The sequence below is a fragment of the Plutella xylostella genome, chromosome 3 (assembly GCF_932276165.1).
Source record: "Plutella xylostella chromosome 3, ilPluXylo3.1, whole genome shotgun sequence".
NCBI lineage: Eukaryota > Metazoa > Arthropoda > Insecta > Lepidoptera > Plutellidae > Plutella > Plutella xylostella.
The window spans coordinates 9,415,864-9,442,576 of NC_063983.1; the positions used below are offsets into that span (position 1 = coordinate 9,415,864).

At 38.9% G+C, this 26,713-nt stretch overlaps 1 protein-coding gene across 3 annotated transcripts; it reads right to left on the reverse strand.

The window, feature by feature from the left end:
* Positions 1 to 996: 996 nt before the first annotated feature.
* Positions 997 to 26,551, reverse strand: LOC105381138 (phosphoglucomutase). 3 transcript variants are annotated; one of them, XM_048622606.1, is made up of 11 exons: positions 26,125 to 26,551; positions 25,487 to 25,568; positions 24,278 to 24,477; positions 23,686 to 23,839; positions 22,993 to 23,181; positions 22,023 to 22,223; positions 21,391 to 21,598; positions 20,244 to 20,283; positions 17,460 to 17,603; positions 15,588 to 15,667; positions 997 to 1,989 (listed from the first exon to the last, which is right to left on the reverse strand). In XM_048622606.1, the coding sequence occupies exons 1-11, from the start codon at positions 26,362 to 26,364 to the stop codon at positions 1,851 to 1,853; spliced, it is 1,677 nt and encodes a 558-aa protein (XP_048478563.1). In that variant the 5' UTR covers positions 26,365 to 26,551; the 3' UTR covers positions 997 to 1,850. The 3 variants fall into 3 exon arrangements, with proteins under 3 accessions (XP_048478563.1, XP_048478562.1, XP_048478559.1); XM_048622605.1 differs by having other exon boundaries at positions 17,460 to 17,565; positions 20,206 to 20,283; XM_048622602.1 differs by lacking the exon at positions 17,460 to 17,603 and having other exon boundaries at positions 20,100 to 20,283; positions 26,125 to 26,550.
* Between the last annotated feature and the right edge of the window lie 162 nt (positions 26,552 to 26,713).

Consider the following 26,713-nt stretch of genomic DNA (forward strand, 5'->3'; position numbering starts at 1 on the left):
ATAAAATAAGGACAATACACTTATTACAGTATAGAGTGTATGTACATACATATGTCGCAGGCATCTGGTTTAATCTTCTGTTTGATTGAACCACTAGCCCGTTCATTGGATGGCGCTATTCAGTTGTATGACTAAAGGACAACTCGTCAAGTCGTTGAATGTGTCGTTCGACGTCTTGACTGAACGTCATTCAGCGAAGTCGTTGAATGGGATATAGTATAGAAACTTTGTAATGTCTGGTTAGGGTGAACATGACCAGACAAGAGTCAACAAAAAGACTATGCTCTTATCTCACAAATTAACTAAACAATAATAATAAACGTACCTTCATATTGTTGTTCATAATGATCCAGTTTCGCCACAATTTTTTCTTTGAAACTATCCGCCCGCGGCGTAATAATAATCCATGTTGTTACACTATTTTAACACAAATAACGCACTTTAAAGCTAATTTATTTGCAAAAAACTAACAATATATAGGTGCTTTTTGTGTCAGCTGTTAGCTGTTAGACGCCATATTTGTTTTGTTCACCATCTGACTGATTTTAAGTCAGCTAACTAGTTGGACGTTTTGTGACGCTTGTACAATCAACGTTCGGCCTAGTCATACAACTAAGCAGCGTCATCCAATGAACGGGCTAGCGGTTCAATCAAACAGGAGATTAAACCAGATGCCTGCGACACATACATCATCATATCTTGTAAGGATAGGCGTGTGACTTTATTGGGATGCATATAATGACGCTATCGCGGACTCTGGTGTTACTCAATGTTTAGATAGTTAGATTTTGTATTGTTGTTATTGTTGTGGTTTAGAAACTGGATTTACGAGTACCTACTTATATAGTAGAAATAAAATAAAATGTACTAATTAGTTAAGGTTATTGTTAGTACTATCATAGGGTTTACAAATACTCAAATAATTTGTACATATACTTTTTTCTACGAATATTTCGTTCTAGTCCTAGATTTTAGTTTAAGAAAAACATACCAAAGTACAACGTAATAAAATTTATTGATTTGTAAATAACATTACATAAAATAAAATATTCATAACAAACCGAATGAATCTCGTTTTCTTATTGCTAGTTTTGTAACTTTCTTTGGTTAACTTTAGACATCATCTTAGATAATTATTGTGATTAAATATACATATACTTTCGCTTACTTTGCTACTATGGCAGCTTCTAAAATTGATAATTATAAAAATATAAGTATACTGCAGAAAAACAGTAGAAAACGAAGATAGGCAGTATAAATCGCCATAAAATTAATAACATTCTTTTCAGAAAGGCAAGACTCACACATGGTCTGAACATAGCTGAGTTTTTGTAAAATTAATGTTTCTAATCTACTGTCTTAACATCACCTTCACCGGTACTGACTGATTCAAATGTATAAAATAACATGCAAGTCACGCAAATAAAGAAACAATATCAAAATGGCGGACGGACTCATGTTACTTCGCAATATTAGTAACGTAAGTCAATAAATGGTCCTTCCTAATCACACTAAAACTGCATATGATGAGTACCTATGCATGGATCAAATATCTGCTACCCTATTGTATTTAGCAAAAATGTAATGTAATAAATGTAAAATATCGATAAGCGGGCGATCTCGGACAACGACAACGATCTGCAGGTTGACTGGCAGAAAATGCTTTCAGCACTAAGTCCACCCTTTGCACTTTTATTTGTAATATTGTCACCAATTTATTGTTTCTTTATCTGCGCGCTTTACACCTATTACCAAAACCTTGATGTTAAAACTCCTATACCGGTGAAGGCCCCGCCCTAGTGGCAACCCTACGAAGCAAGGCTAGGGTTGCCACAGCAGTCAAGCGGCGACTACGTGATGACGGTGGGCGCGGCACGGCCGGTGTAGCGCGGCAGGTCTGATAACTGCAAGGCTATGTCCACTAGAGGGCGTAGCATGTCCTGCGCGTCGCCCAACACGTCGGTCAGCTCGTAGGAGTCTATGTAGAGTCTGGAATGAAGAGGATTATAAATTAAGATTAGGTTTTATCCGGCTCGAAGGACCGATGAAAAAGTCAGTTGCTAGTAGTTTTAGTGAACCCATGACACTTAAGCCTCGAATTCACTAGGGCACAAGTTCTGAGACTGTTACAGAACATCTACGGTGCGTGTTCTCAGAACATTTTGGTAACATGTCGTGATACATGTTGCTTGTCCACACCAGCAGTCTCCGCCGAGATGTCGCCCGAGGAAGTCAATAAAGCTTCGTATTCACTAGGCGACAAATTGTCGCAGAACCTGTCTAGGCACATGTCGTCTACGTGTCGCCGCGACGTCGCGCTCTGTTCTGCGACGTCGCACGCGACTATACAGCGACATCTACGTGTCGCAGAACAGGTTCCGTGTTTTGGCTCGCGAGACAGAACTTCCTGCGACATCTGTCTAGCGACCGCTGTTGCAGAGTGTGGACGCGTGCGCGACTTCTAGCACGCAGCACTAACTGCCACGACTTCCTCGGGCGACATGTCGGCGGAGACTGCTGGTGTGGACAAGCAACATGTATCACGACATGTTACCAAAATGTTCTGAGAACACGCACCGTAGATGTTCTGTAACAGTCTCAGAACTTGTGCCCTAGTGAATTCGAGGCTTAAGTTTTTTCTACGGGCATGTTGATGCTAGAAGTCGCGCACGCGTCCACAAATTTCAAATTCAAATTCAAATTCAAATGGTTTAATCGACGTAAAATTTTACAATTATTTGTCGATAGTCATCTACCACCATTTCACAAAGGCCCCGTCATTGAGAAGGAAAGAAATGGCGAAAGAAACTCCTCGAGCATCTTTTCAACTTTTTCCTTATAATCTATTACAATTTTTACTTATATCTAGTACCTACAATTTTACTTAAGTACCTATATCCATTTCATTTTTTCAATAGCCTTAGCTGAGGTGGACAAGACCACGCGTTTTTGTCGTTTAAATAATCATTTATACTATAGTAAGCTTTACTACATAATGTAGCTTTAACATAATTCTTAAATTTTTGCTCAGTAAGGTTTATTGCTTCATTTGATAATTTATTATAAAAACGTATACAGTTCCCCATGAATGATGTGTTTGTTTTCGAAAGTCTGAGTGTGGGGAAAAGCAACTTATTTTTGTTTCTGGTCTCAATACCGTGAGTGGCTCCTACTTTACTAAATGAATTTAAGTTTTTACGAACATACATAATATTTTCATAGATATATTGGCATGGAACAGTTAGTATACCTATTTCCTTAAACGTATCTCTTAATGAAATTCTAGACCCTAATACATATATGGCTCGAATTGCTCGTTTTTGCAGAACAAAGATTTCTTTCTTTCTTTCTTTAAATAACTAAAATACACAAGCCTGGCTGTATCTACATCTGTTAACTGTCTAATGGTTCTAACCGCATAAGCTGCAGAACTCAATCTACCGGCTATCCTCTCAATATGGGGTCCCCATTGCAACTTTGAGTCAATTGTAATACCCAGGAATACCGTTTCATTTACTAACTCTAGCTTATCGTTATTCAATGTCAAATATGTCTCTACTTGTCTTACATTAGGCAAAGTGAATTTAATACATTTTGTTTTCTTGGAGTTAAGAGCTAAATTATTTACAGTGAACCAATTAGCAACTATGGAAAGAGTACTGTTTGCATTGTCAAAATTGACTTCTTGTCGCTTCAACTTAAATATAAGTGAAGTATCATCAGCAAACAGTACTATCTCACATAATTTATCTACCAAAAACGGTAAATCGTTAACATATACAAGAAACAAGAATGGTCCTAAAATCGAGCCTTGGGGAACACCCATACTGACAGGACAGCCAGCCGAACGCACTCCATTTATGTCTACTAGTTGAGTTCTGTTGCTCAAGTATGATTCCAATAATGTAAGAGCTTTGCCAGTTAGCCCATAATATTTAAGTTTCATTAGTAGAGTGGCATGATCCACACAATCAAATGCTTTCGATAGATCGCAAAATACACCCACAGCATCAAGACGTTCCTCCCAAGCACTAAATATGTGTTTGACCAACGCGACACCAGCGTCAGTTGTAGATCGACCTTTGGTGAAACCGAACTGTTGGTTATGGAGAAGGCCGTGAATACTAAAGTGCGAAAGCATTTGATGCAGCATAATTTTTTCAAATATTTTACTCAGTACTGGCAAAACTGATACAGGCCTAAAATTATTGGGATCATTTTTCTCACCAGATTTAAAAAGCGGTATTAGTTTACTAAGTTTCATCAAATCGGGGAATACACCGACCTCAATGCATCTGTTAAAAAGATTAGCCAAGTGGGGTGCTAGGATATCAATAACATGACTAATAACTTTAACGGACATGCCCCATAAATCTTCTGTCATTTTTAAATTTAATTCTTTATAAGTGGTAATTATGGTCTGTGTATTTATACCATGAAATTGAAAGTCGAGATCGCAAGGCGGTGCATTCCCTCTTAGCAAACGTTCAGCTTCAGCGCAAGATGAATCAAGGTTCTCAGTTGTAGCTATCGGTATACTACGGAAAAAATCTTCAAAGACGGAAGCCACTTCTTCACTAGATGAAACAATTTTATCATTAATTTTAAGTTCAAAATTTAAATCACGTGGTTTATTCTTCCCGGTTTCAGTATTAATGATATTCCATACGGTTTTAATCTTGTTATTAGAGTTTTTAATCTTTCTATTTATATAATCTGATTTAGCTTGGTGGCAAACGGCTTTGAATATCTTTGTATATTTCTTTACATAATCTCTAAAGTTATCGTCATGAGTAAATGTACGCTGTTCATAGAGATCATATAATTTACGTCTGCTCTTATAAATTCCCGATGTTGCCCAGTCATTAAGACTTAGTTTACAATTAACATCTACTTCTTTCTTAGTGAACACGTTTTCAAATTCTTGAGACAAACCTTGAAATATTTCCTTAAAGGCATCATTGGGATTTCTTTCAGAGCTTCTACAGTAGCCAAGTTTACTGTTCAATCGAGATTTAAACTTATCAATTCTGTATGATGTTACTGGTCTGAACTTGAAAGTGGCTGACTTACGTTCAAAAGTACAAGGAAACGTAATAATTTGCCCACTGTGGTCGGATGGTAAACAATTGATTACAGAATGATTAGTAAAATCACAATTACAGTAAATATTGTCAATACAAGTGGCTGAGGTGGGAGTAATTCTGGTAGGTTCCAGGAAGACATTACTTAAATTATATGACTTGAACAAATTAATTATACAACATTTCATAGAAGTCTCAACTAATAAATCAATATTAAAATCTCCCACCACGACCACTTGTTTTGAGCTCTTAGATAAGATGGTAAGACTATCCTCCATCACTTTCTCAAATACTTTATAGTCAGAAGAGGGGGGCCTGTACACGCTTAAAATTATATACTTGTCCATCTCAACACAAGCTAGTTCAGCTATTCTTTCGACCGATAATTTTACAATATCTTTCCTATCCTTACATTTTAAATTTTTCCTTACAAATATTAATGATCCTCCTTTGTCTAACGATTTCCTATTAAATGAGCTAATAACATTGTAATTTTTTACATTAAAATTCATGTCATCATTTTTAAGGTGATGCTCAGTAATACAAATTATGTCTATGTCGTATTGTTCTAAAAATAACTCTAGCATTAGAAGTTTGCGAGAAAGCCCCTGAATGTTCTGGTGTGCAACTCTCAGTTGCTCATCTCTTGTCGTGCATGGCAGTTTAAATTTACATTAGTATTACTACTAACTATCGTATCGGTTGGTCCTACTTCTGTTATACTACTTATAACAGGGTCATAAATATTGTAAGCTAACAATTTAGCTATCTGTCGCTTATAAAACTTAGGTACAAATAATGTACTCTTGGTCAAAATAAAATTGTGAATAAATTTATTTGTATCGAAATACATCATCTGTTCCCTATGACCAAATGTCATGTTAAATATCAACATATTTAACTCATGTATCTGAGTGTTCTGCTTATGAGACCGTGAAGCGGAATAGGGAAAAGCACAGATTATCGTTTTCTTGATTTCCATGGTAGAAAGGGCGTCATAGCATCTTATTAAGTCATTTTCTGTCACATCTAAGCTGTTTCCAATTAACAATACTAATGTAGTGTTTGCACTGTATTGTCCTGACAAAATTCTATCTACAATTTGGTTATAAGAAGCCCCTGGCATACATATATTAATGACTTTTTGTTTAAGATAGTCATTTAACATGTGACCCATTTTACTACCTAGCTTATCTGAGAAGACAATTGTCTCATAAGGAGCTTCTCGAAGCAGGCAGGTACTCGGTGTTGAAGACAGGGCAATCTCGGACCGGTCGCACGGTGACGGGCTGCTCGTCGGGACGGCTGGCTCGTCGTTGCAGACTGTAGTAGCTGGCTCGTCGTTGCAGGCTGTACTAGCTGGCTCGTTCACATGAAGAGTGCAGGCTGTACTAGCTGGCTCGTTCACATGAAGAGTGCAGGCTGGTGGCAGCTGAGTGTCAGTTAGTAGGACACTACTCGTCGCGACGGCGGGCTCGTTGTTGCAGGTTGTAGTAGGTGGCTGAATCTCATCAGGGGGGCAGGCAGATGGCAGCTGATGTAGCTGAGTGTCAGTTGGTAGGACACTGTCTGCTGGCTGCTGGTGCTGTTCAGGTGAAGCACTCTGGTTGAACCCCGAAAGAGGTGCCGACATCTGGGGACTGGTGGTTTTATCCCCAGAGTATGGCGTACGGGTACTATTTAGGGCAGACTCTAAGTTGACCAGTCTGCGCTGCAACATTGCCATGTTCATCTCGTAGTAGCTGTTGCATTCCGAAAGGTCCTGCCTATGGACTAAAATATCCTTCTCATACTTATGGACCAGTAGTCCAAGTCTAACATTTTCTTCTTTTATAGATTTCATTGGTTTTTGGAACTTTCTCAAAGTATGTTGACATCTCTTTATAGATCTGTTGATTTTACAGTATGTTAGACTTTCTATTCCATTGATCATATTTTGTAATCATAATTACCTTGTTTCACTTATTATTAGTATAATTTTATCATATGTGTAACACGTGGACATAGTGCCACTTATTAGTAATTAATACTGTTATAATAATTCAAATGTAATCATTAAACAAGCTAGAACCGGACAAACGCACACAGCTTCTATAATAACTCGCACCCGGCCGCAGTACGGCCGTTTAGTATAAATACTGGGCGTAGAAGCTGTGAGCGTCAGTTCGGTTCCGACGCTTGACAAGTAAGGTCGCTCTGAATATTGTACTTAATCTTGATCTATAGAATATTGTACTTGTCTTGATGCTAAAATACAGTTCTGACATAAAATCTACAAGTTTTTATTTTTGTGTCCCACAAATCAGAAGTGGAGATAACACTGATTTTCCAGGAGGTGTTGTCAGTGGCTACCCAGCACAACATAAGGAAAAAAAAAGAGTAAGACGCTCAATTATTTCTTTTGTTGAAACCCAGGTGAGTGTATTGAAGTTTGTTTTTTATTTTTCTTCTTTTATTGTGTGATAAAATAAGTATTCTAGTGGGAACTTCTTGTTTCACTCAGAGATATCGGGTTCAATTCCTGTCCGAACCATTAACATGTTGCTAAGTGCTTGTTGTTGCTAATCATTGCTATAAATCTGTTACCGTGCCTATTATGCCTGCATAACGCCATGTAGACCAGGTGGTTGCTTTATTTTTCTCTATTACTGGCTTAACATTTTATCTCATTTTGCAATTATCATAAAATTACGGGGTTTGATTCCTTCAATAAAAGTCAAAAAAGTTTACTGATTTATTAAATACTTCATCACAACTGTCATTTTATTTATTATTATGTAAGATAATTAACATTTGTTTTTTTTTGTTTTGAGCCGCACTATGGAACGCAAATTGTGTACTCCATCGCGGCTGCAGGGTCGAAGTCGCAGCCCACACTCCAGGCAGCGGCACACTGGGTCCATGCAGCAGCGCATTGACTCCGGGCCACGACGCTCCCGCTCCAGGCAGCGGCGCTCCGGCTCCAGGCGGCGACGCCCCCGGTCCAGAGAGGGTCGCTCCAGACAGCAGCACTCCGGCTCCAGCCGAAGGCGCTCCAGCTCCAGGCAACGGAGCTCCAGCTCCAGGCAGCGGAGCTCCAGCCTGAGGCGCTCCCGCTCCAAGCAGCGGCGCTCTCGCTCCAAGCAGCGGCGCTCTCGCTCCAAGCAGCGGCGCTCTCGCTCCAAGCAGCGGCGCTCTCGCTCCAGGCAGCGGCGCTCTCGCTCCAAGCAGCGGAGCTCCAGCTTCAGGCAGCAGCGCACCAGCTCGCATCAACCGGGTAACATAGACAATGTTTTAACTAATAACAGTAACATGGATATTAATAAGCTAGTAGAGGCATTACAAGTACTTAAAAACACCAACACTACAGACAGAATTCAAACCCCCTCCGCGCAAAACTCAATACCTGATTTCGATCCTTCACGTCCTGAACAAACAATTGAAACGTGGCTTCATAAAGTAAACGAATGTGCAATAATCTTTAACTGGACTCAGAAGGAAACCACATATTTCGCGTTACCAAAATTAAAGGGGGTTGCAAAAAAAATGGTATGAGGGTTTAGATTCCTTGCTGTTTACATGGCCAGAATGGCAAACTAAACTAAAAACTGCCTTTCCAAGTAACGAAAACTACGGACAAAAATTAACGACAATGCTTGCCAAACGGGCAAAATTTGGCGACTCCTTAGAGGACTATTTCTATGAGAAGATCGCATTACTTAATCGTTGCGGAATATCGGGTAAAAATGCAATAGAATGTATTGTTTTTGGTATCGATGATCGTAACATTAGATTAGGTGCTGAAGCGGCACAGTTCGAATCACAAGATAAACTTTTATGCTATCTAAGAAATACAAAATCCCTTAGGCCAAATTTTTCCAGTAATACACAGAAAAACAAAACGTTTAGCACTAAAATAGAGTCAACTGGTGCAAAAGATCCACCAAGATGTCACGGTTGCAAAGAGATAGGTCACTTTAAATCCAATTGTCCTAAAAACCCCATGATATGTAATAATTGTTCGAAAACTGGTCATACGGCCGATAAATGTCGTACCCCTAAACCTAAATCTGTCCTCAATATTACGGCTGATAATTCTGGCGACAAAAAATACTTCAAAAATGCAAAAATAAATGGAATTACTAAACCATGCTTCATAGATTTTGGTAGTAATGCAACCATGATAAAAGAATCTGAGATTAATAATATCGACACAAATTGGGACAGAAATTGTTATTTACCGGTCTTAAAGGGGTTTGGGCAAAGTCTTATAAAAGCTGTAGGTAAAAGTATTCTGGACATAGAGATTGATGGAATAAACGCCATGGTTGAAGTATTTATTGTACCCGACACCGTGATGGACACCCCCTTATTAATAGGACAGTCATTTACTGAACAACCACACATAATTTTCCAAAAAGATTCAAACAATCTAAAAATCATGAAAAAGGGTTCTAAAACCCTTAAAATTAATCTTACGAGTAGCAAACAAATAAATATAGATGGATTAACAATAGTTGAAGTAAAGTCATCCCCGAGTTTTACTGGCGATGTGTATATAGACGGTACAACAAGGTACAAAATAGGCGGAGATCATTATTTGGTTCAGGGATTGTTTTCTTTGGAAAATGGCCATGGTTTTATACTTTTAAAAGGTCTTACGGCTAAACCATTTCCGGTGGAAAAAGACCAGATCATTGCGCAATGCACTCCTGCTGTCCAAGAACCAATTAATGATTTGACAACAGTTAACATCCGGTCACTCTCAACAGTTGATGATTTAAAACCTATTGACCGTAAGGACGTAAATACAGAAGAGTCATTAGACGAACATGATGTATTAAAACTTTTAGAACTTCTAAACGCTAATCGAAAATGCTTTGCCCTCAACTTGCAAGAACTAGGCGTGACTAACAAGACAGAGATGTGTATAAAATTAAAAGATGACACCCCAGTAGTTTATAGACCATACAGATTATCTATCCATGAACGATCAAAAGTACGTGACATGATTCAAGAACTTGAAGATAGCTCTATAATAAGACCATCAAACTCGAATTACTCAAGTCCCATCGTTCTAGTTAAAAAAAAAGAATGGTAAAACTCGTCTTTGCGTGGATTACAGGGCATTAAATCAAAAGACGGTAAAAGAAAACTATCCTTTGCCCCGGATAGACGATAAAATAGATGAGCTAGCCGGTAACGAATACTACACAACACTTGATCTAGCGTCAGGCTATTATCAGATCCCTATTCGTGAAGAAGATCGCCACAAAACAGCTTTCGTGACGCCTGACGGACATTTTGAGTTTACTCGAATGCCATTCGGGTTAGTTAATGCGCCAGCAGTTTTCATGCGACTTATAAATCAAGTCTTAGGGCATAACGTTGCATCGGCTTACATGGATGATATAATTATACCATCAAAAACATTAGACGAAGGCATGAGTAGGCTTGAATCAGTTTTAGAGTTGTTACAGGATGCGGGGCTAACATTAAATCTAGAAAAATGTTGTTTCTTTTACAAAAAAATAAATTACTTAGGTTTCGAGCTAAGCAAGGATGGTATAAGACCGGGAGATAGTAAGATCCAAGCAGTGACTAGTTTTCCAACACCAAAGGACCAACACACGGTTAGGCAGTTTATAGGATTATGTAGTTTTTTTAGACGATTTGTGCAAAATTTTGCCCTTATTGCTAGACCCCTTACTGGGTTATTAAAAAAGGACTCTGATTGGGTATGGGGAGAACAACAAGAACAATCCTTCCAAAAACTAAAGGAAATACTCACCAATAAACCAACCCTTGCTCTATATGACCCCTCTCTAGACACAGAGTTACATACCGACGCCAGCAAATTAGGTATAGCTGGCATCCTTATGCAACGTGACAAACAGGGAAATCTCCGTCCAATTGCTTATTTCAGTCGACAGACAACAACACACGAACAGCACATGACGGCTTATGAGCTAGAAACATTAGCCGTGGTCGTATCAGTCCAACGGTTCAGAGTGTATTTAATTGGCATACAGTTCACTATATTTACTGACTGTAACTCCTTAAGAGCTACTTTCTTAAAAAAGGACCTGATACCACGTGTGGCTCGGTGGTGGATTGAGTTGCAGGAGTTTAACTTCACAGTTAAATATAAACCTGGTACGACCATGGCTCATGTGGATGCTTTAAGTAGAAACCCAGACCCTTCCGGTTATACTGAGAAAGATAGACTAGCTTTGGTGATGGAAGTGACAGAAGCTGATTGGATAACGACGGTCCAGGAAAATGACTCGGAAATACAAAAAATTATATCAATTTTGCAAGGCCCCGACCCTAAAGATGTAACGGATATTAAATCAAATTTCACAATAAATGATAGTAAACTATACAGAATTACTGACCAAGGGAATAGATGGGTAGTACCTAAAGGGGTGAGATGGCAAATATTAAAACAGAATCATGATGATTTAGGACATTTTGCGTTCGAAAAGACGTTAAAACGGATACAAGACTCTTACTGGTTCCCTAAAATGAGACCGTTTGTTAAAAAATACGTTGAATCGTGTTTGGAATGCTCTTACGCTAAATCGGGTTCCAATCTTAAACCCCCACTACATACGATTGAAAAAAATAATAACCCGTTTGAAACTTTACACATCGATCATGTCGGGCCTTTTGTCAAAAGTACTAAAGGTAACACCCATATTTTGGTGATAATAGAAGCTTATACTAAATTTATCGTACTAAAGCCAGTTTCGAGCACCAATGCCGCTATAGTCATTAACAAATTAAAGGAATATTTTAGTATATTCGGGGTGCCCAAAAGGCTGATATCAGACCGCGGAAGCTGCTTCACAAGTGCAGCATTTAAAAAGTTCATGACTGATTCCGGAATTAAACATATTCTGAATGCAGTAGCGACTCCAAGAGCTAACGGACAGGTAGAGCGGTACAACCGAACACTCTTGGACTCGCTCACTGCCAAATGCATTGGTGCTGATGAAAATAAATGGGATACTTTTGTGCCCGACGTTCAATGGGCCCTAAATAATACACATAATAAAGGCATAGGTCGTACACCATCCGAGGCTCTGTTTGGTCTAAATCTTAACAACCGCAACGACAACATAATAAAATCTTACCTCGACACCCCCGGAATGAATAATCCAATACCATTACAGGATATACGTACAGAAATAGACACATATATAAACAAATACCAGGAAAAACAAAAAAATAACTATGACAAGAAAACTAAACCCCCAAAACACTTTGCCGTTGGCCAATTGGTAACAATTGAGCGAGACGTCCCTTGCACAGGACAAAGCAAAAAATTAATTCCTAGGTTTCAGGGTCCGTATCGCATTACAAAAATTCTTGGAAACGACAGATACGTTGTAGAAGATACTCCTATAACTCGAAAAAATAACAGATCCTATAATGCAGTAATTGCCATAGATAAAATGAAACCTTGGTTGAATTTCCGGAGACCCCATCTATCTCCAGACCATTCATCCGATGTTGAATAAGTACAAATTTATAGATACATATAAATGAAAAACAAAACAGATAAATTGGTACAGTAACTAAACCTTTATAATTAATAATAAACTTAGAGTGTTATGGGTGATAGTCGATAAGGGCTGTCTCACAGAGATCCCCTTGTCAGGTGACTTGAACCCTGAACACAGATTGACAAATTGACGGGGAAAAAGTCAGCAAGAGTTATCTCACAGAGATCCTCTTGTCAGGTGACTAGATCCCTAAAACACTTATTGGCATTCATTTGCAAGAAAAGTCGATGAGAGCTGTCTTACAGAGGCCCTCTTATCAGATGACTTGATTCCTGTCTACATTAATTAAAATTTAATAATTACTAATCTACTCAAACGTTTCAGCAATTCTATGTGTAGTTTTAAGCTTAGATCAATATAATAATTTTTGGGCCTTTATGTACATAATCAAGAAAATAATAATGTCATGTTTACTTATGAAATTTGCAATAAGATCAATGATTTATAAATTATAGATATAGCAAATTATATTTAAATAACACAGGTATAGATTTAATAATTAGGTTATAATATAAGAAAGTTTATTGATTATTAAAGAATTGTATTATCAATACACGAGGACGTGTAATAAGGTTGGATGGCCGAGTTGTTAGACTTTCTATTCCATTGATCATATTTTGTAATCATAATTACCTTGTTTCACTTATTATTAGTATAATTTTATCATATGTGTAACACGTGGACATAGTGCCACTTATTAGTAATTAATACTGTTATAATAATTCAAATGTAATCATTAAACAAGCTAGAACCGGACAAACGCACACAGCTTCTATAATAACTCGCACCCGGCCGCAGTACGGCCGTTTAGTATAAATACTGGGCGTAGAAGCTGTGAGCGTCAGTTCGGTTCCGACGCTTGACAAGTAAGGTCGCTCTGAATATTGTACTTAATCTTGATCTATAGAATATTGTACTTGTCTTGATGCTAAAATACAGTTCTGACATAAAATCTACAAGTTTTTATTTTTGTGTCCCACAAGTATTTTTTCCGTTTATTCGCACCGATAATCTTGGGTGTCACTTTGTGTTCGCAGGGTTCTTTGCAAGGTGTAGTGAGGTCTATGGTAGGTACTGCTTTACATTGTGAGTTGATCAGTTCCTCATACAAAGCTATGGTTTTATCATTTTCATCCCGCTCTTGCTCTTCATTCCGTCTTTGGAGCTCTCCGTTGGCCTCAGCCAGCTGTTGTTCCAGGCTGTGGATTTGCGACAGAGTAGCTTCATGGATGTTCTGGCACTGCTGGTATGACCTCAGTAGACCATTGAGCTCATCACACTTGCCTTGCAGATCTTGGTACTGGATATCCTGTTCTACTAATTGGTTTTTTAGCACTGTGTTCTTTTTTAAGATGCACTCAAATTCCATTTCATTTTCATCCCGTTCCTTCATGAGTTGGTCGGTCAGTTCACGGGATGCTTTGAGGTCCTCCAGGGCTGTCCTCAGCCGGAGTTCCAGGTCACGGGTATGTGCCTTGCTTCGGGACATCATCTTGGTTTTGTCTGAAAAAACACGGGGTGCTACGGTAGTATATCGGTATAGAATATGGGGTGAATAGTCAGAGCACCAGATAGGGCTTATTTTTCAGGGTTTTAGTTACAGAACAAATGTTACAGTAACAAATGTTTATTCATGAAGTTACTGATAATTTATAAGCAATTTGGTAGTAGTAGAATTCAAATTGTAACTGATTTTCACTAATGAATTGTTATTATTTTCTAAATAATAATATAATACTTTGAGTAAGCTAAAAATACCTAATTTAGTTATTTGTTGACTAGTCTAATAAAAGGATGTTTTGTTAGTTATCTATGTAACAAGTACAGGCATTCAAATTCACTTCCACATATAAGTCAAGTGAACCGAGCACACAAGTCATAGAAGGATTTAATTCCCTATTCCTAAACTCCTAAACCAGGACTACCTACTAGACTACAGGGATGGGGAGCAGGTAATGTTAGAAGGGAATATTCCTAAATAAAAAATTTACTTATAAAATGTTGTTTGAACAATTTGATCCTATGTATTGTGGTAAAATTTGAAATTAAACAATGAGACGGGACAGGGAGACTACAGTTTAGTTTAGGATAAACTAAGTTACTAGGTTTTAAATAGTAAAGATGAGATTGAGAAGAGAAATAAAAATAACTAAAAAACTAAGTTAAATACCTACTTATTAGAAAGAAAAGGAAAGTAAAACGGCAAAGAAAGTTAAAATATCTTAATTTAAACTAAGTATAAAGGCTAAAGGGAGGGAAAACTAGATAATTTTACACAATACTCGCCTGATAATTCGTTGGAAATTTGAAGTTTGACAGGTTATAGGTGGTTCCAATTTCAACCTCATCAATTTGGTTAAAAACTTGTCTTGAGGCTCAAACTTCACTTGTTACACATTTATTTTAAATACATTTATACAATTACACTAATTTTAAGCTAATTAACTAGTATTTAATCAATAAAAAATATTTAAAACTAAGCAGCTGTTTCGTAGACCAAAAGCGATAGTATCCACACTCTGCAACATCGGTCGCTAGACTGATGTCGCAGGAAGTTCTGTCTCGCGAGCCAAAACACGGAACCTGTTCTGCGACACGTAGATGTCGCTGTATAGTCGCGTGCGACGTCGCAGAACAGAGCGCGACGTCGCGGCGACACGTAGACGACATGTGCCTAGACAGGTTCTGCGACAATTTGTCGCCTAGTGAATACGAGGCTTTATGTTTTCGGTCACAGGTGAACAAAAACTATACTTTGTTAAAATATATCGAGTCCTATGACGTTTCATTGACAGATTCTAATGAATAAAGTTGGTGTCCCCTTGAAATCGAACAAAAGACAAAAATTAAAATGTTTAATGTATGAATTATGTACCTATGTAATAATGTATGAATTTGACAGCTGTCATAGGGCTCATGCTATATTTTACTAAGTATGTATAATTGTGTGTACCTGACGGTGGCTCCGGAGCTGCCGGTGCCACTCAGCCGCATCACGATGCGCGACCCGTCCGTGAAGATTATGCGGAGACCCTGCGGATAAATAACAACATTATAATGGAAGTTACGTTCAATACGAGTAGTAGTTGGTTTGAGGCTCCATCACTCGTAGTCAAGACTAGCCGGAAGGTACTTTTGCTATGAAGTTTCTAAATGTACAATGGAACATAAAAGAGTAGAGAATCATTGAGGGCGTGGCAATCTAAGAAAGTGGCCACACTATTATAGTATAGAAAACGGACAAAAGTATCACGATACTTTAGCAGAAAAAATCAAAACGAGAAATGTTTCAAATATTTACTAATTATAAAATGCGACTTTTTGGGGAGGTTTATGTTAAGAGAAGAAATTAGTAGGGGAGAGGGGGGCAGTCTTGAAGGAATTTCATTAAATCAAATCAACTGTAACTTTTATTTCATTGTGTATTTCATAATGTTTTTTTGCACTGAAACATGTGTTGGTTATCCCATTATGTAATTACTATAGGAGAAAAGTGATAGTATCACACATCGATATTTTATTACAGTTTTTTCTTGCTCAGGAAAAAGTTCAAATGTGCCCCGGCAATTCTTCTAAAACTGTGTTTACCGATTTTCCTGCAACAAATTATTTAATTGGTCAGAAAAGCAGTGACTTGCAAATTATTATGTCTGGAGAATTTATACCGACTCTTACACTGAGTTGCAGAAAGGATCTTTAAGTTAATGTCGGCATTAAATGTATTGTTGCCTTGCTTTGACAGTATACGGACAGAAAGAGACAGACATAGATTTAATGTCCACATTAGCTTAAAGTCCCTTGCTGCAACTCGGCATTACATATTCTTACACATATTTTTGCAATAGGTACTCTACACGGAGAGACCGACACACATAGACACCTACAGCTGTAAAACTTATCGATACCCTTTTTGAGTCGGGGGTTAGTAAAAAAGTATCTAGACCTGATGTTTTGACAACATTAGCATCCAGACCCTGATGTCATGTAACGTTTGACACTAGTATTTTCTAACCTCTATAAGAATAACAAATACACATTGAAAGGCATTCTATTACATCAAAATAGTACTTTTTTACAAGAAATATAAGCAATGTATGTTAATGGTTAGAAATTAAGTACCTACTCACCAGTATAAAACGCTGCTCTTTCATAAACATCGTATATATTGACTAATACTTCTCCAGCCTCATTCTCCGCCAAACATCGTAGGTAAACGCTGTAAATCATCTGTCTAGCTTCGCTGCGAATGGTTTTATTCATTTTCACTTCGTGAACAAACTCAACAATCCACAAAACTCCAAAATTAAGCAAAATTCGATTTGTTTATACAGGAACAGGGCGAGTTTGACATTCAAACCATAGAAACAGACCACAAATCACAAGTTTTTTTTTATTGCCAGGTTTAAATCTGTTTAGTTCCAAAAACATTACGGGCGTTACAAATATTTACAGATTATGACTACTGAAAGTAATGAGAATGCTTGAACTTAAGCCGCCCATACACCGTCAACTGTTTCATATGTAGCGGCGCTCAGCGTCACCTCTGTTCAAGATGGCGACTCAAGATAGATGGCAGCACTTAAGCCAAATGCACATACACCATTAATTTTGCACACATTATTTGGAAGTCCAAGCCCTCTAAAGAATTGTCTCAGCCGCAAATAAAGATGAAGGATCGAATCAAAAACGAGCGCGATTTTGCATCAGTTTCTCTATTAATTTTCTTTCTTTCTTTACCTGTTTCATAAGGTGCACAAAGGTTCCACTCGAAAGAGCCAGGTGCAGGTACTTACTCCCCCACAGAGAATAGAATAGAATAGAATACCTGTTTCATGGCGACACTATGGTCGACAGGGTCCATGTATGAGAAGTCGTCGGCGGCGGCCACGGTGTAGGCCTTGCCCTGCCCGGTCAGCACGGAGCCCGCGAACCCGGGCGCAGTGATCGTGCGCTCCAGAGACAGCATCATTTGTGCCCGAGACGCCGACTCAATGTAGATGGCAAGAAAAAAATACATACAGACGAATTGAGAACCTCCTCCTTTTTTCGAAGTCGGTTAAAAACGACCGCGATTTTGATACGTTTCGCTATTAATTTTCTTTTCTTTCTATCTTTCTTTACCTGTTTCATAGCGATAGCGTTGCTATTCATTATATATTCATTATATAAAAATGGCAGTCATTTTGGATTCGTTTCTCTATTTTCTAGTCTATGGTCACCTGTTTCATAGCGAAGCTCTGCATCATAATGTGTTTTAGATGCTGACTCAAGATAGATGACAGCACTTACACGAACACGCGAGACTAATTTATCTTTAAAGGTAGGCAATGACATAATAACATCAAATGACGAGGTGGCGAGAGTCTTTGAAGAGTTTTTTACGAACATTCCTTTAGAGACTACTTGCAACCTAGATTCTTCAGCTACATTAGCTGAAACCCTGATGAAGGAGAACGCACCTTCAACCGATAAGGAATTTAAATTCAGATATATTAATACATTAACTATTATAAAAACATTTAAGTCCTTAAATATGAAGAAAACTGAAGACTTGTGGGGAATGTCAGTTAAATTTGTTCTTTCTATTATTAATAAAATCGCCCCAATTTTGGCTAACATTTTTAATAAATGTATCGCTGAAGGTGTGTTCCCAGATCTTATGAAATTGAGTAAAATTATACCTCTGTTCAAGAGTGGGGATATGGAGGACCCTGCAAATTTTAGGCCTGTCTCGGTTCTTCCAGTTTTGAGTAAAATATTTGAGAGGGTCATACTCAATCAGATGCTTTTGCATTTCAATGAAGCTCGATTGTTTCATAGCCAGCAGTATGGTTTTACAAAAGGAAAATCAACAACCGATGCCGGTACTGCGTTAATTAAGCACATATTTGACGCCTGGGAAGACCATCACGATGCTATTGGAGTCTTCTGTGATCTGTCGAAGGCGTTTGATTGTGTAGACCATCAGACTTTAATTTCGAAACTGAGATACTATGGAATAGGAGGAAAGGCTTTAGATTTGATAGCTTCATATTTAGACAAGAGGCAACAAAGGGTTGATATTAACAATACTAAATCACAGGGGGCTCATGTAAAGATAGGCGTCCCTCAAGGATCTATTCTAGGACCATTTTAATTCCTGATTTATATTAATGACTTGCCTTTTATGGTTGAAAAATTGACTAATATAGTTTTATTTGCTGACGATACTTCTTTGCTTTTTAAAGTTAAAAGAAGTGAAAATAATTTTTATGAAATAATTCTATTCTATCTGACATACACGATTGGTTTACCGTAAATAATCTTTTATTGAATTCTAAGAAAACGAAATGTATTAAATTTACACTGCCGAATGTTAGACAATGCGATACTAACATTATTCTAGATGGGAATAAATTGGACCTAGTTAATGATACTGTCTTTCTTGGTATGACTATAGATTCAAAGTTACAGTGGGGACCTCACATTGCCAAATTGGCTGGAAGGTTGAGCTCGGCAGCTTTTGCTGTACGGAAAATTAGACAACTGACCGACGTTGAAACCGCCAGATTAGTTTACTTTAGTTATTTCCACAGCTTATTGTCGTATGGCATTTTGCTTTGGGGTAGAGCCGCCGATATTGAAACTATATTTGTATTACAGAAAAGAGCCATCCGCTCTATATACAAACTTGGTTCCAGGGATTCATTGAGAGAACTATTTAAAGAAATTAACATCCTTACAGTTCCATGTCAGTTCATTTTTTCCAATTTAATGTATGTACGAAAGAATATTTCAACTTTTGATACAATTGGCAGTAATCATGACATTAATACTAGGAACAAGCATAAGCTGGCTTTTCCAGCGATGCGTCTGGCGAAAGTTAATAAATCGTTTTTAGGGTACTGTATTAGATTTTATAATAAGCTTCCAACAGAAGTTGCTCAAATGCCAGAGAATAAGTTTAAGTGTTACATTAAAGAGAAACTCAGTAAAAAAGCTTATTATAAAATTGATGATTACTTAGAGGACGTTAATGCATGGCTGTGATAAGTAGTTAGCTCTGCTCATATTATTATAATAATAATTATTAAGCTTATATGTATTGTATACCAACTAGTTTTAAGTCTTTTTTTGAAAAGATGGCTCAGGAGTTTCTTGCCTCCGTTCTTCTCCTTAGACAGAAAGAGCCCCCCCTTATCCGAACGGAGAGTAATTTGTAAAAATTGACGTTCATCAGAAAATTTTATATTTGTACGATGAATAAAAAATTTTGACTTTGACTTTGACTTTGACTTTGACTTAAGACTATAAGTATATAAAGATGAAGGATCGAATCAAAAACGACCGCCATTTTGGATCCGTATCTCTATTAATTTCTATCTTTGTTTACCTGTTTCATAGCGACGCTGTTGTCGAACAGGTCCCTATAGATACCATTATTCTAGATGCCGAATTAAGTTTACTATAGTAATAAATAAGTGACCTGTTTCATAGCGACACTATGGTCGACAGGGTCCATGTAGGAGAAGTCGTCGGCGGCGGCCACGGTGTAGGCCTTGCCCTGCCCGGTCAGCACGGAGCCCGCGAACCCGGGCGCGGTGATCGTGCGCTCCAGAGACAGCATCATTTCTGCGCACGGCGCGCTTGCGCACTCTTCGTAGTCGTATCTGGGGAGGGAATAAATTGGCGTAAATATTTGTAAATAATTAATGGTTTGCTTGTCCCGCGAGCTTCATTTCGCCTTAGAAAGGTATTGACGTTGAAAATTTGCCTATTTGTTAATCTAGTGTGTCAGCTTACTAGATAAAAGAGCACCTAACAAACATCTATCCATCGGCTATATCTCAGAGGTTTCCACAATTGATCATGCCACTCTTGGGCTGGATAAGTGGATAATTATTTATTTATTTCTTTCAAAAATTAACGACTATTTTCTGATTAAAGTTCTAACTCACCTAGTAAAGTAATTTCTCTCAAACTTCCTCCAATGCTCCTTCAGCGTATCCTCGACACTCAGCGGCCAACACCTAGAGCCAGAAGAGTGCGGCCCATATGCCGTCCTGCTCTCTCTTACTACCGCACCGTTGTAACAACCATTCCGTCCCTTTCCAACCTACCCCTGTTCATTCCATTACAGATCAAAAGATCTATAATTGCTATATTAGGAACGCGGTTGCGCTGAATAAAATCTAATCTACATATTCATATAAGCGCGCTTTCAGATCATGTATCGTTCGTTGTGATTCTTCGGATCTTTATTGATTGTCGATTCTATCTGCGTCTAGGCTAGTGTAGCAGACTATCATATCACGGAAAGTCCTAAGTATTTCGATGCTTTTTAAACTCACAATACAACTCACCTAGTGAAGTAATTCCTGCCAAACTTCCTCCAATGTTCCTTCAGCGTATCCTCCACACTCAGCCCACTAGCGGCCAACACTTGCAGCCAGAAGAGTGCGGCCCATATGCCGTCCTGCTCTCTCATACTACCGTTGTTACAACCATTCCGTCCCTTTCCAACCATTCTAACCTACCCCTGTTCATTCCATTACAGATCGAAAGATCTATAATTATCTAATCTACACATTCAGATAAGCTCGATTTCAGATCATCTATCGTTCGTTGGGATTCTACGGATCAAACTGTTTTATTCATAGTGGATTCTACCAACGTCTAGGCTAGTTGTGGCATATTATCATATCACAAAAAGTAGTTTACTGCGATACTTTTTAAACTCATAACACAACTCACCTACATACATATTTCTAACTCACCTAGTAAAGTAATTCCTGCCAAACTTCCTCCAGTGTTCCTTCATCGTATCCTCGACACTCAGCCCACTAGCGGCCAGCACTTGAAGCCAGAAGAGTGCGGCCCATATGCCGTCCTTCTCCCTCACGTGGTCGGATCCGGTGCCGAAGCTCTCTTCGCCGCAGATGGATAAGCGACCCGCGTCCATCAGGTTGCCGAAGTATTTCCAACCTGTGTTATAGAAATTAAGGTCTTTTAAGTGAAGTTTAGAAGGGATTCGTTTAAGTTGTAAAAATTAAGAGTATTATAGAATACTATAAAAACGAAGGGAAATAAATCTTTTCAACATTTAAACGCTTGCTAAAACAATTATGAATGAATGCAATGACATAACTTGGGACGGCTTAGGTGATGTCGATGAAACGTAGCTAATTTGAAAACTTATTGATTTATTCAACATTATTTTGGTCTACTGCGGCAAAGAAGCACCCTGAATCCTTTCTCCATCATTAGTTCATAAATGCACAAAACAGATGTCCGCCATGTTACCCACAAGACCTAGGAACTTACTAAAAAAAACTGACAGAATCTAATTTCTTAAATGTAGCTAGCTATATCTGTGTCCCATTGCCCTTTTTCTACCGATTTAACTTACCAGTAGGAACCTCAAACACCGGCAACCCCAGCTCCTTAGCCACCCTGTCGGCGGCGGCGGCAGTAGGCATGCTTCGAGCCAGTCCAGCCACCCCTCTGGACCGGAAGTAGGGCACCGCCGCCGCGCCCGCAGCTAAGACGGCGAGAGAGTCAGAGGGCGTGACGAAGAAGGCGTTGCGGCCTATTATCATGTTGCGGTCACCTGGAAGAGTAAGGGTCTTTTTTTGGTTACTGATTTAGACTAAGGGTTCTAGAGTTGTACTCATTCAAAAACGGCAACACCCTTGACTTAACATCATCATCAGTGGCCACAGCATCTTAACAGATGATAGTTACAGCATATCCAGAGCAGAGGCACTAGGTGGAGGATGGCCCACCACATCTCTTCCTGTGACTGTAAAGTCCAAGCAAAGCCCGCTCCAAGCGGGGGAGGGGGGTCGCTTCGTGAGCTTAAATGTATGTAACTAACTAACTATGTACCTATGTATGTTATTAAGTAAACATAAACAAAAACTTGCTGGATCCGCCGGATTACTAGATCCTTCGGACCGGACAATCCCAACTGGGGGGGATTGGGGTCCGGGTGCGCCCCCCCGAAGTCCTCTAGGGGGGTGACTCGGCGGACGCCGTAGTGTCACCGGAGCCGGTTACCGGATCCAGCGATATTACCGGGTCCATTTACCGGATCCGGCGATAAATAAATGAATAATAAATAAATAAACAAATAAAATAAACAAATATAATAAAACCGGGTCCAGTTACCGGATCCGGTAGGCACCAAACACTTTTCGGATACGCCTGATTACCACATCCGTTGGATTACCGAAGGCGTCGGATTACCGGATCCATCGGTAGGCACCAAAAACTTACCGGATTACCGGATCCTGTAATTACGGTTTTACCGGATCCGGTGAATTATCGGGTTACCGGATCCGCCGAATTACCAAATCCGCCGGGTTACGGACACTCACCATCGCCATCGAAAGCAGCTCCAAAATCATAGTCCCCGCTCCTGACTTCCTCCACCAGCTCCGCCGCGTACGTCAGGTTGGGGTCCGGGTGCGCCCCCCCAAAGTCCTCTAGTGGGGTGACTCGACGCACGCTGGTGGGGGGTGCGCCTAGTTCTTGCACGAATATGCGCTGGATGTAGGGGCCCGTTACTGGAAGGGATAGACAGATGTTATTAACCAAAAGCGGCGGTAGGTCAGTCGGTCACTTCTGAGTTTCGAATCGCGGCGCTGATGAGTTCTTTGGGATTTAAGTTCATTGTCATTGACATATACTAGCGTAATCATTGTTCATTGTAGTCAGAGTCGTGAGGAGGATTTAGGACATCTAGATATATGTGTATGAACCCACCAACCCGCAGTGGACTAGCGTGGTGAGAAATGGTCCAAGCTTAGGTAGGCTGTTTAGACCTTGGGGATATGCACAAAGGTTCCATTCGAGAGAACCAGGTGCAGGAACCCCCACAGAGAAAAGAATAGAATACCCAAGACCCGAGTACAAAATCAAATGTCAATGTGAGTCAATAATATCTGCCCCGCCTGGGGATCGCAACCGGGCCTTTGGCATAGCAGACCACTAACTACTACACCATTCGGTCGTCAAACTACTACGTCGACTAGAACAGAAAGCAATAATAAACAAAAGCACCCTCTTACCTCCGTTCATCCCATCAATGAGTACATTGAACTTCCTCCCCCCCTCGCCCCGCAGCAGGCGCCCGATGGCGGGCAGGTCGAAGATCTCCCGCATCAGCGCCAGGTAGTCGTCCACCGGGTCAATGACCTCCACCGTGAAGGTCTGACCTTCCACCTGGGGGTAAAAGGGAGTTTGGTTTGGTCAGTGGTTTCGGAGTAAGAATAGAATAGAAAGATGTTTAGTGCCCTAATTAGTATGTTACAAATATGCCCTCAGGTCGGTAATGGTGTTACCTATTATTTACAGTAACCTTATGTTTGTCTATAAGATCTGTATAAGCGTCATGTAGTGTGTGCTACAATTTGGTGAGTGTTTTCAAAGTTTGGTCAATGGTTTTCATGGCTTCCAAGTTTAGGTAGGGGTAGGGTATAGAAGGCTAAAGGCTGGTTTTTAGATCCGTGGTCATGGAACCATTACTCAAGTCATGTGTCAAGCATGACAGCTGCATACTAATTTTGATAGTTTTTAACTAATGGTTGCCATTTTTGATACAATAACTATGGATCAAAAAACTGGCCCTAATAAGAAGAATAAGAAAAAAATGTTACAAACATCAAACTTCTGCACGCCGCACTTGTCAATAGGACACACGAGATCCGGCACAGTCTTGTACTGCGATATCTGCGTGGTGAGCGCGTGGATCTGATTGGTGGTCGCGTCCGGCGCCGGGCCGCCATTGGCGCAGTTGAACTTGATGCCGAAATCGTTGTCTATGCCGCCCGGGTTGTGTGACGCTGTTAGCACTATGCCTCCTGTGGATGGAAGTTAGAAATGTAGGTAAGTATATTTATATGATTAAAGGTTGCCTGGAAGAGATCGCTTTTAGCGATAAGGCCGCTTATTGTGCTTATGCTAAATTTAAAATGTTGAGTCTTTTTTCAATACTTATATTGTATTTTAATAAAAATATATAAATATATGAGAAAATTTTATGTAGAAGGCCAATGACCAGGCAAATTCCATAAAAGAATAGTAATAATTAAAAATCTAAATATACAGTGCCACTTGCATCATCATGACTTGATAAATGGAATAACACAAAACATATTTTTCATCTAATGATCTCTGATTACGGAGAAAAACACGTAAGGAAAATTTATTATTATGAAGTAATATGCAAGTCATAAAATTATCTAGTTTTATCGGAAACAAAACAGATCGATTACTAAGCATTAGTGGGCCGAATTTGAGTTTGCCCTTTGATTAAGATAAGATTAGGGCTTGTTATTTTAACATTATAACAGGTACCTATGCACCTGTTATAATGCATGGTGTCTTTCCTAGAAATTTGTATTATTACTGCACCTTTTCAGTAGTTCTTTTTTTTACAGACTGGTTGTTTAGAATGTTAAGGTGTATCCAGATAAGATGTGGCAGCAACATCCAGCATATTTTTGGAAATCCCTCACTAGAGCACTTCTCAATATTGTCTTTTAACTCATACAAGTAATTGTATGTAATTCCTGCGATAGTTCCCGAAGTGGGCATTAATTTACTTTACCGTACCATTTTTTTCCTTTAAGGTATACTTGGTGTCCTTATCTTACTCATTAAAAACTAACTAAGTTATTTAAGACATAATACAGAATTCAAGCCCTTTCTGAAAGCCTTGATTTTGCTCATGGTTATGCATCCAGATCCTAGAAACACTGTCAGAGCCTTTAGAACTAGTTTCCACTAGAGGCATAACTTTGTAAAATTTTATAGTTTTTAATAAACTATCAAACCTGTACTAGATGTATAATTGGACAGTTCACTCACCAAGGGTCTTGTATTTCCTGATGATGCAGGAGACCGCTGGAGTTGACAGGATTCCATTTTGTCCCACCAGGAGTCTAGAAACCTGAAATTAGGGGAATAAATGGCTTATTATTTTATTTCAAAGTAAGATTATTCAAGAGGATAGCTGATATCAAAGTCAAATTGTTAGTTTAGCAATAACAACTATTACAAAATTGGCTACAGTCCAATAAATTAATTATCAAAAAAAGGAATTAATGTAGGTACATACATACACAAAAATAGGACATTGCGGGAGTGCTCACTTTTTAAGTTGCCTTCTTCTAGATACTGGCTAACTTTCTAATTCTGGATTTGAGTTTATCTAAAGTAACAGCTAAACTATTTACTTATCAGAGACTGAAAAAATGCAATAAAATTTAGCAAATGGAAAATTTCGCTAAAAAATGTTATCAACTTATCACTGTAGTAACAGTGAACTAGGTACATAAAAACTGTGCAACTTGAGGGTTCTTGCTAGCTGTTAGAATAACATACACAACTAGTTAATTTAATAAATACCAAATTTGTTTACTGTCATGCTAAACCTTGACCAATAATGGCCAGTGGTACGTCATAGTTAAATTATAAATTACTTTTATTAATAGTGCTAAACTTACTCCGTTACCGGCGCATATCTTGATGATTTTATCTACAACCTCCTTGACGAGATATCTGCCGTCTCCGCCGACCACCAGCGTGGACCCCGCCACGGCACCCTTGTTCGCATCCAAAATGCTCTGCACGAAGTTTTCCGTGTAGTTCTCCTGAAGAAAAACTTTAACTTTCTTGCGAAGACCACTCGTACCCGGCTTTTGACCTTCGTAAGGACTTGTGTTCACTGTCACGATTCCTGGCATTTTTGAGTATTTCTTAAATAAAAGAGTTTTCTAGCAACGTCCAGCAGTTATCTAAATGAGTTCAGAAGACCGTATTAATATTAACTGTTGAAGATAAGGAAAAGATCGAAGGGTCAAGCGGGTTGGGAAGTCGGTGAACTTGTAAAACTTTGTGTAAACTTCGGGTAAAAAGTGAACAAAACAGTTTGACGTATGACATCTGTCAAAACAATGTCATTCAAGGTCAAGATAAATGTTCGTTCACAAAAAATATTACAATGATGAGTTGAGTTGAGTGCAAGGAACATCTTCGCTAATTTATGAAATCACAGTTCCTCTCGTATTATTTCTTCTCAATCAACTCAAATCA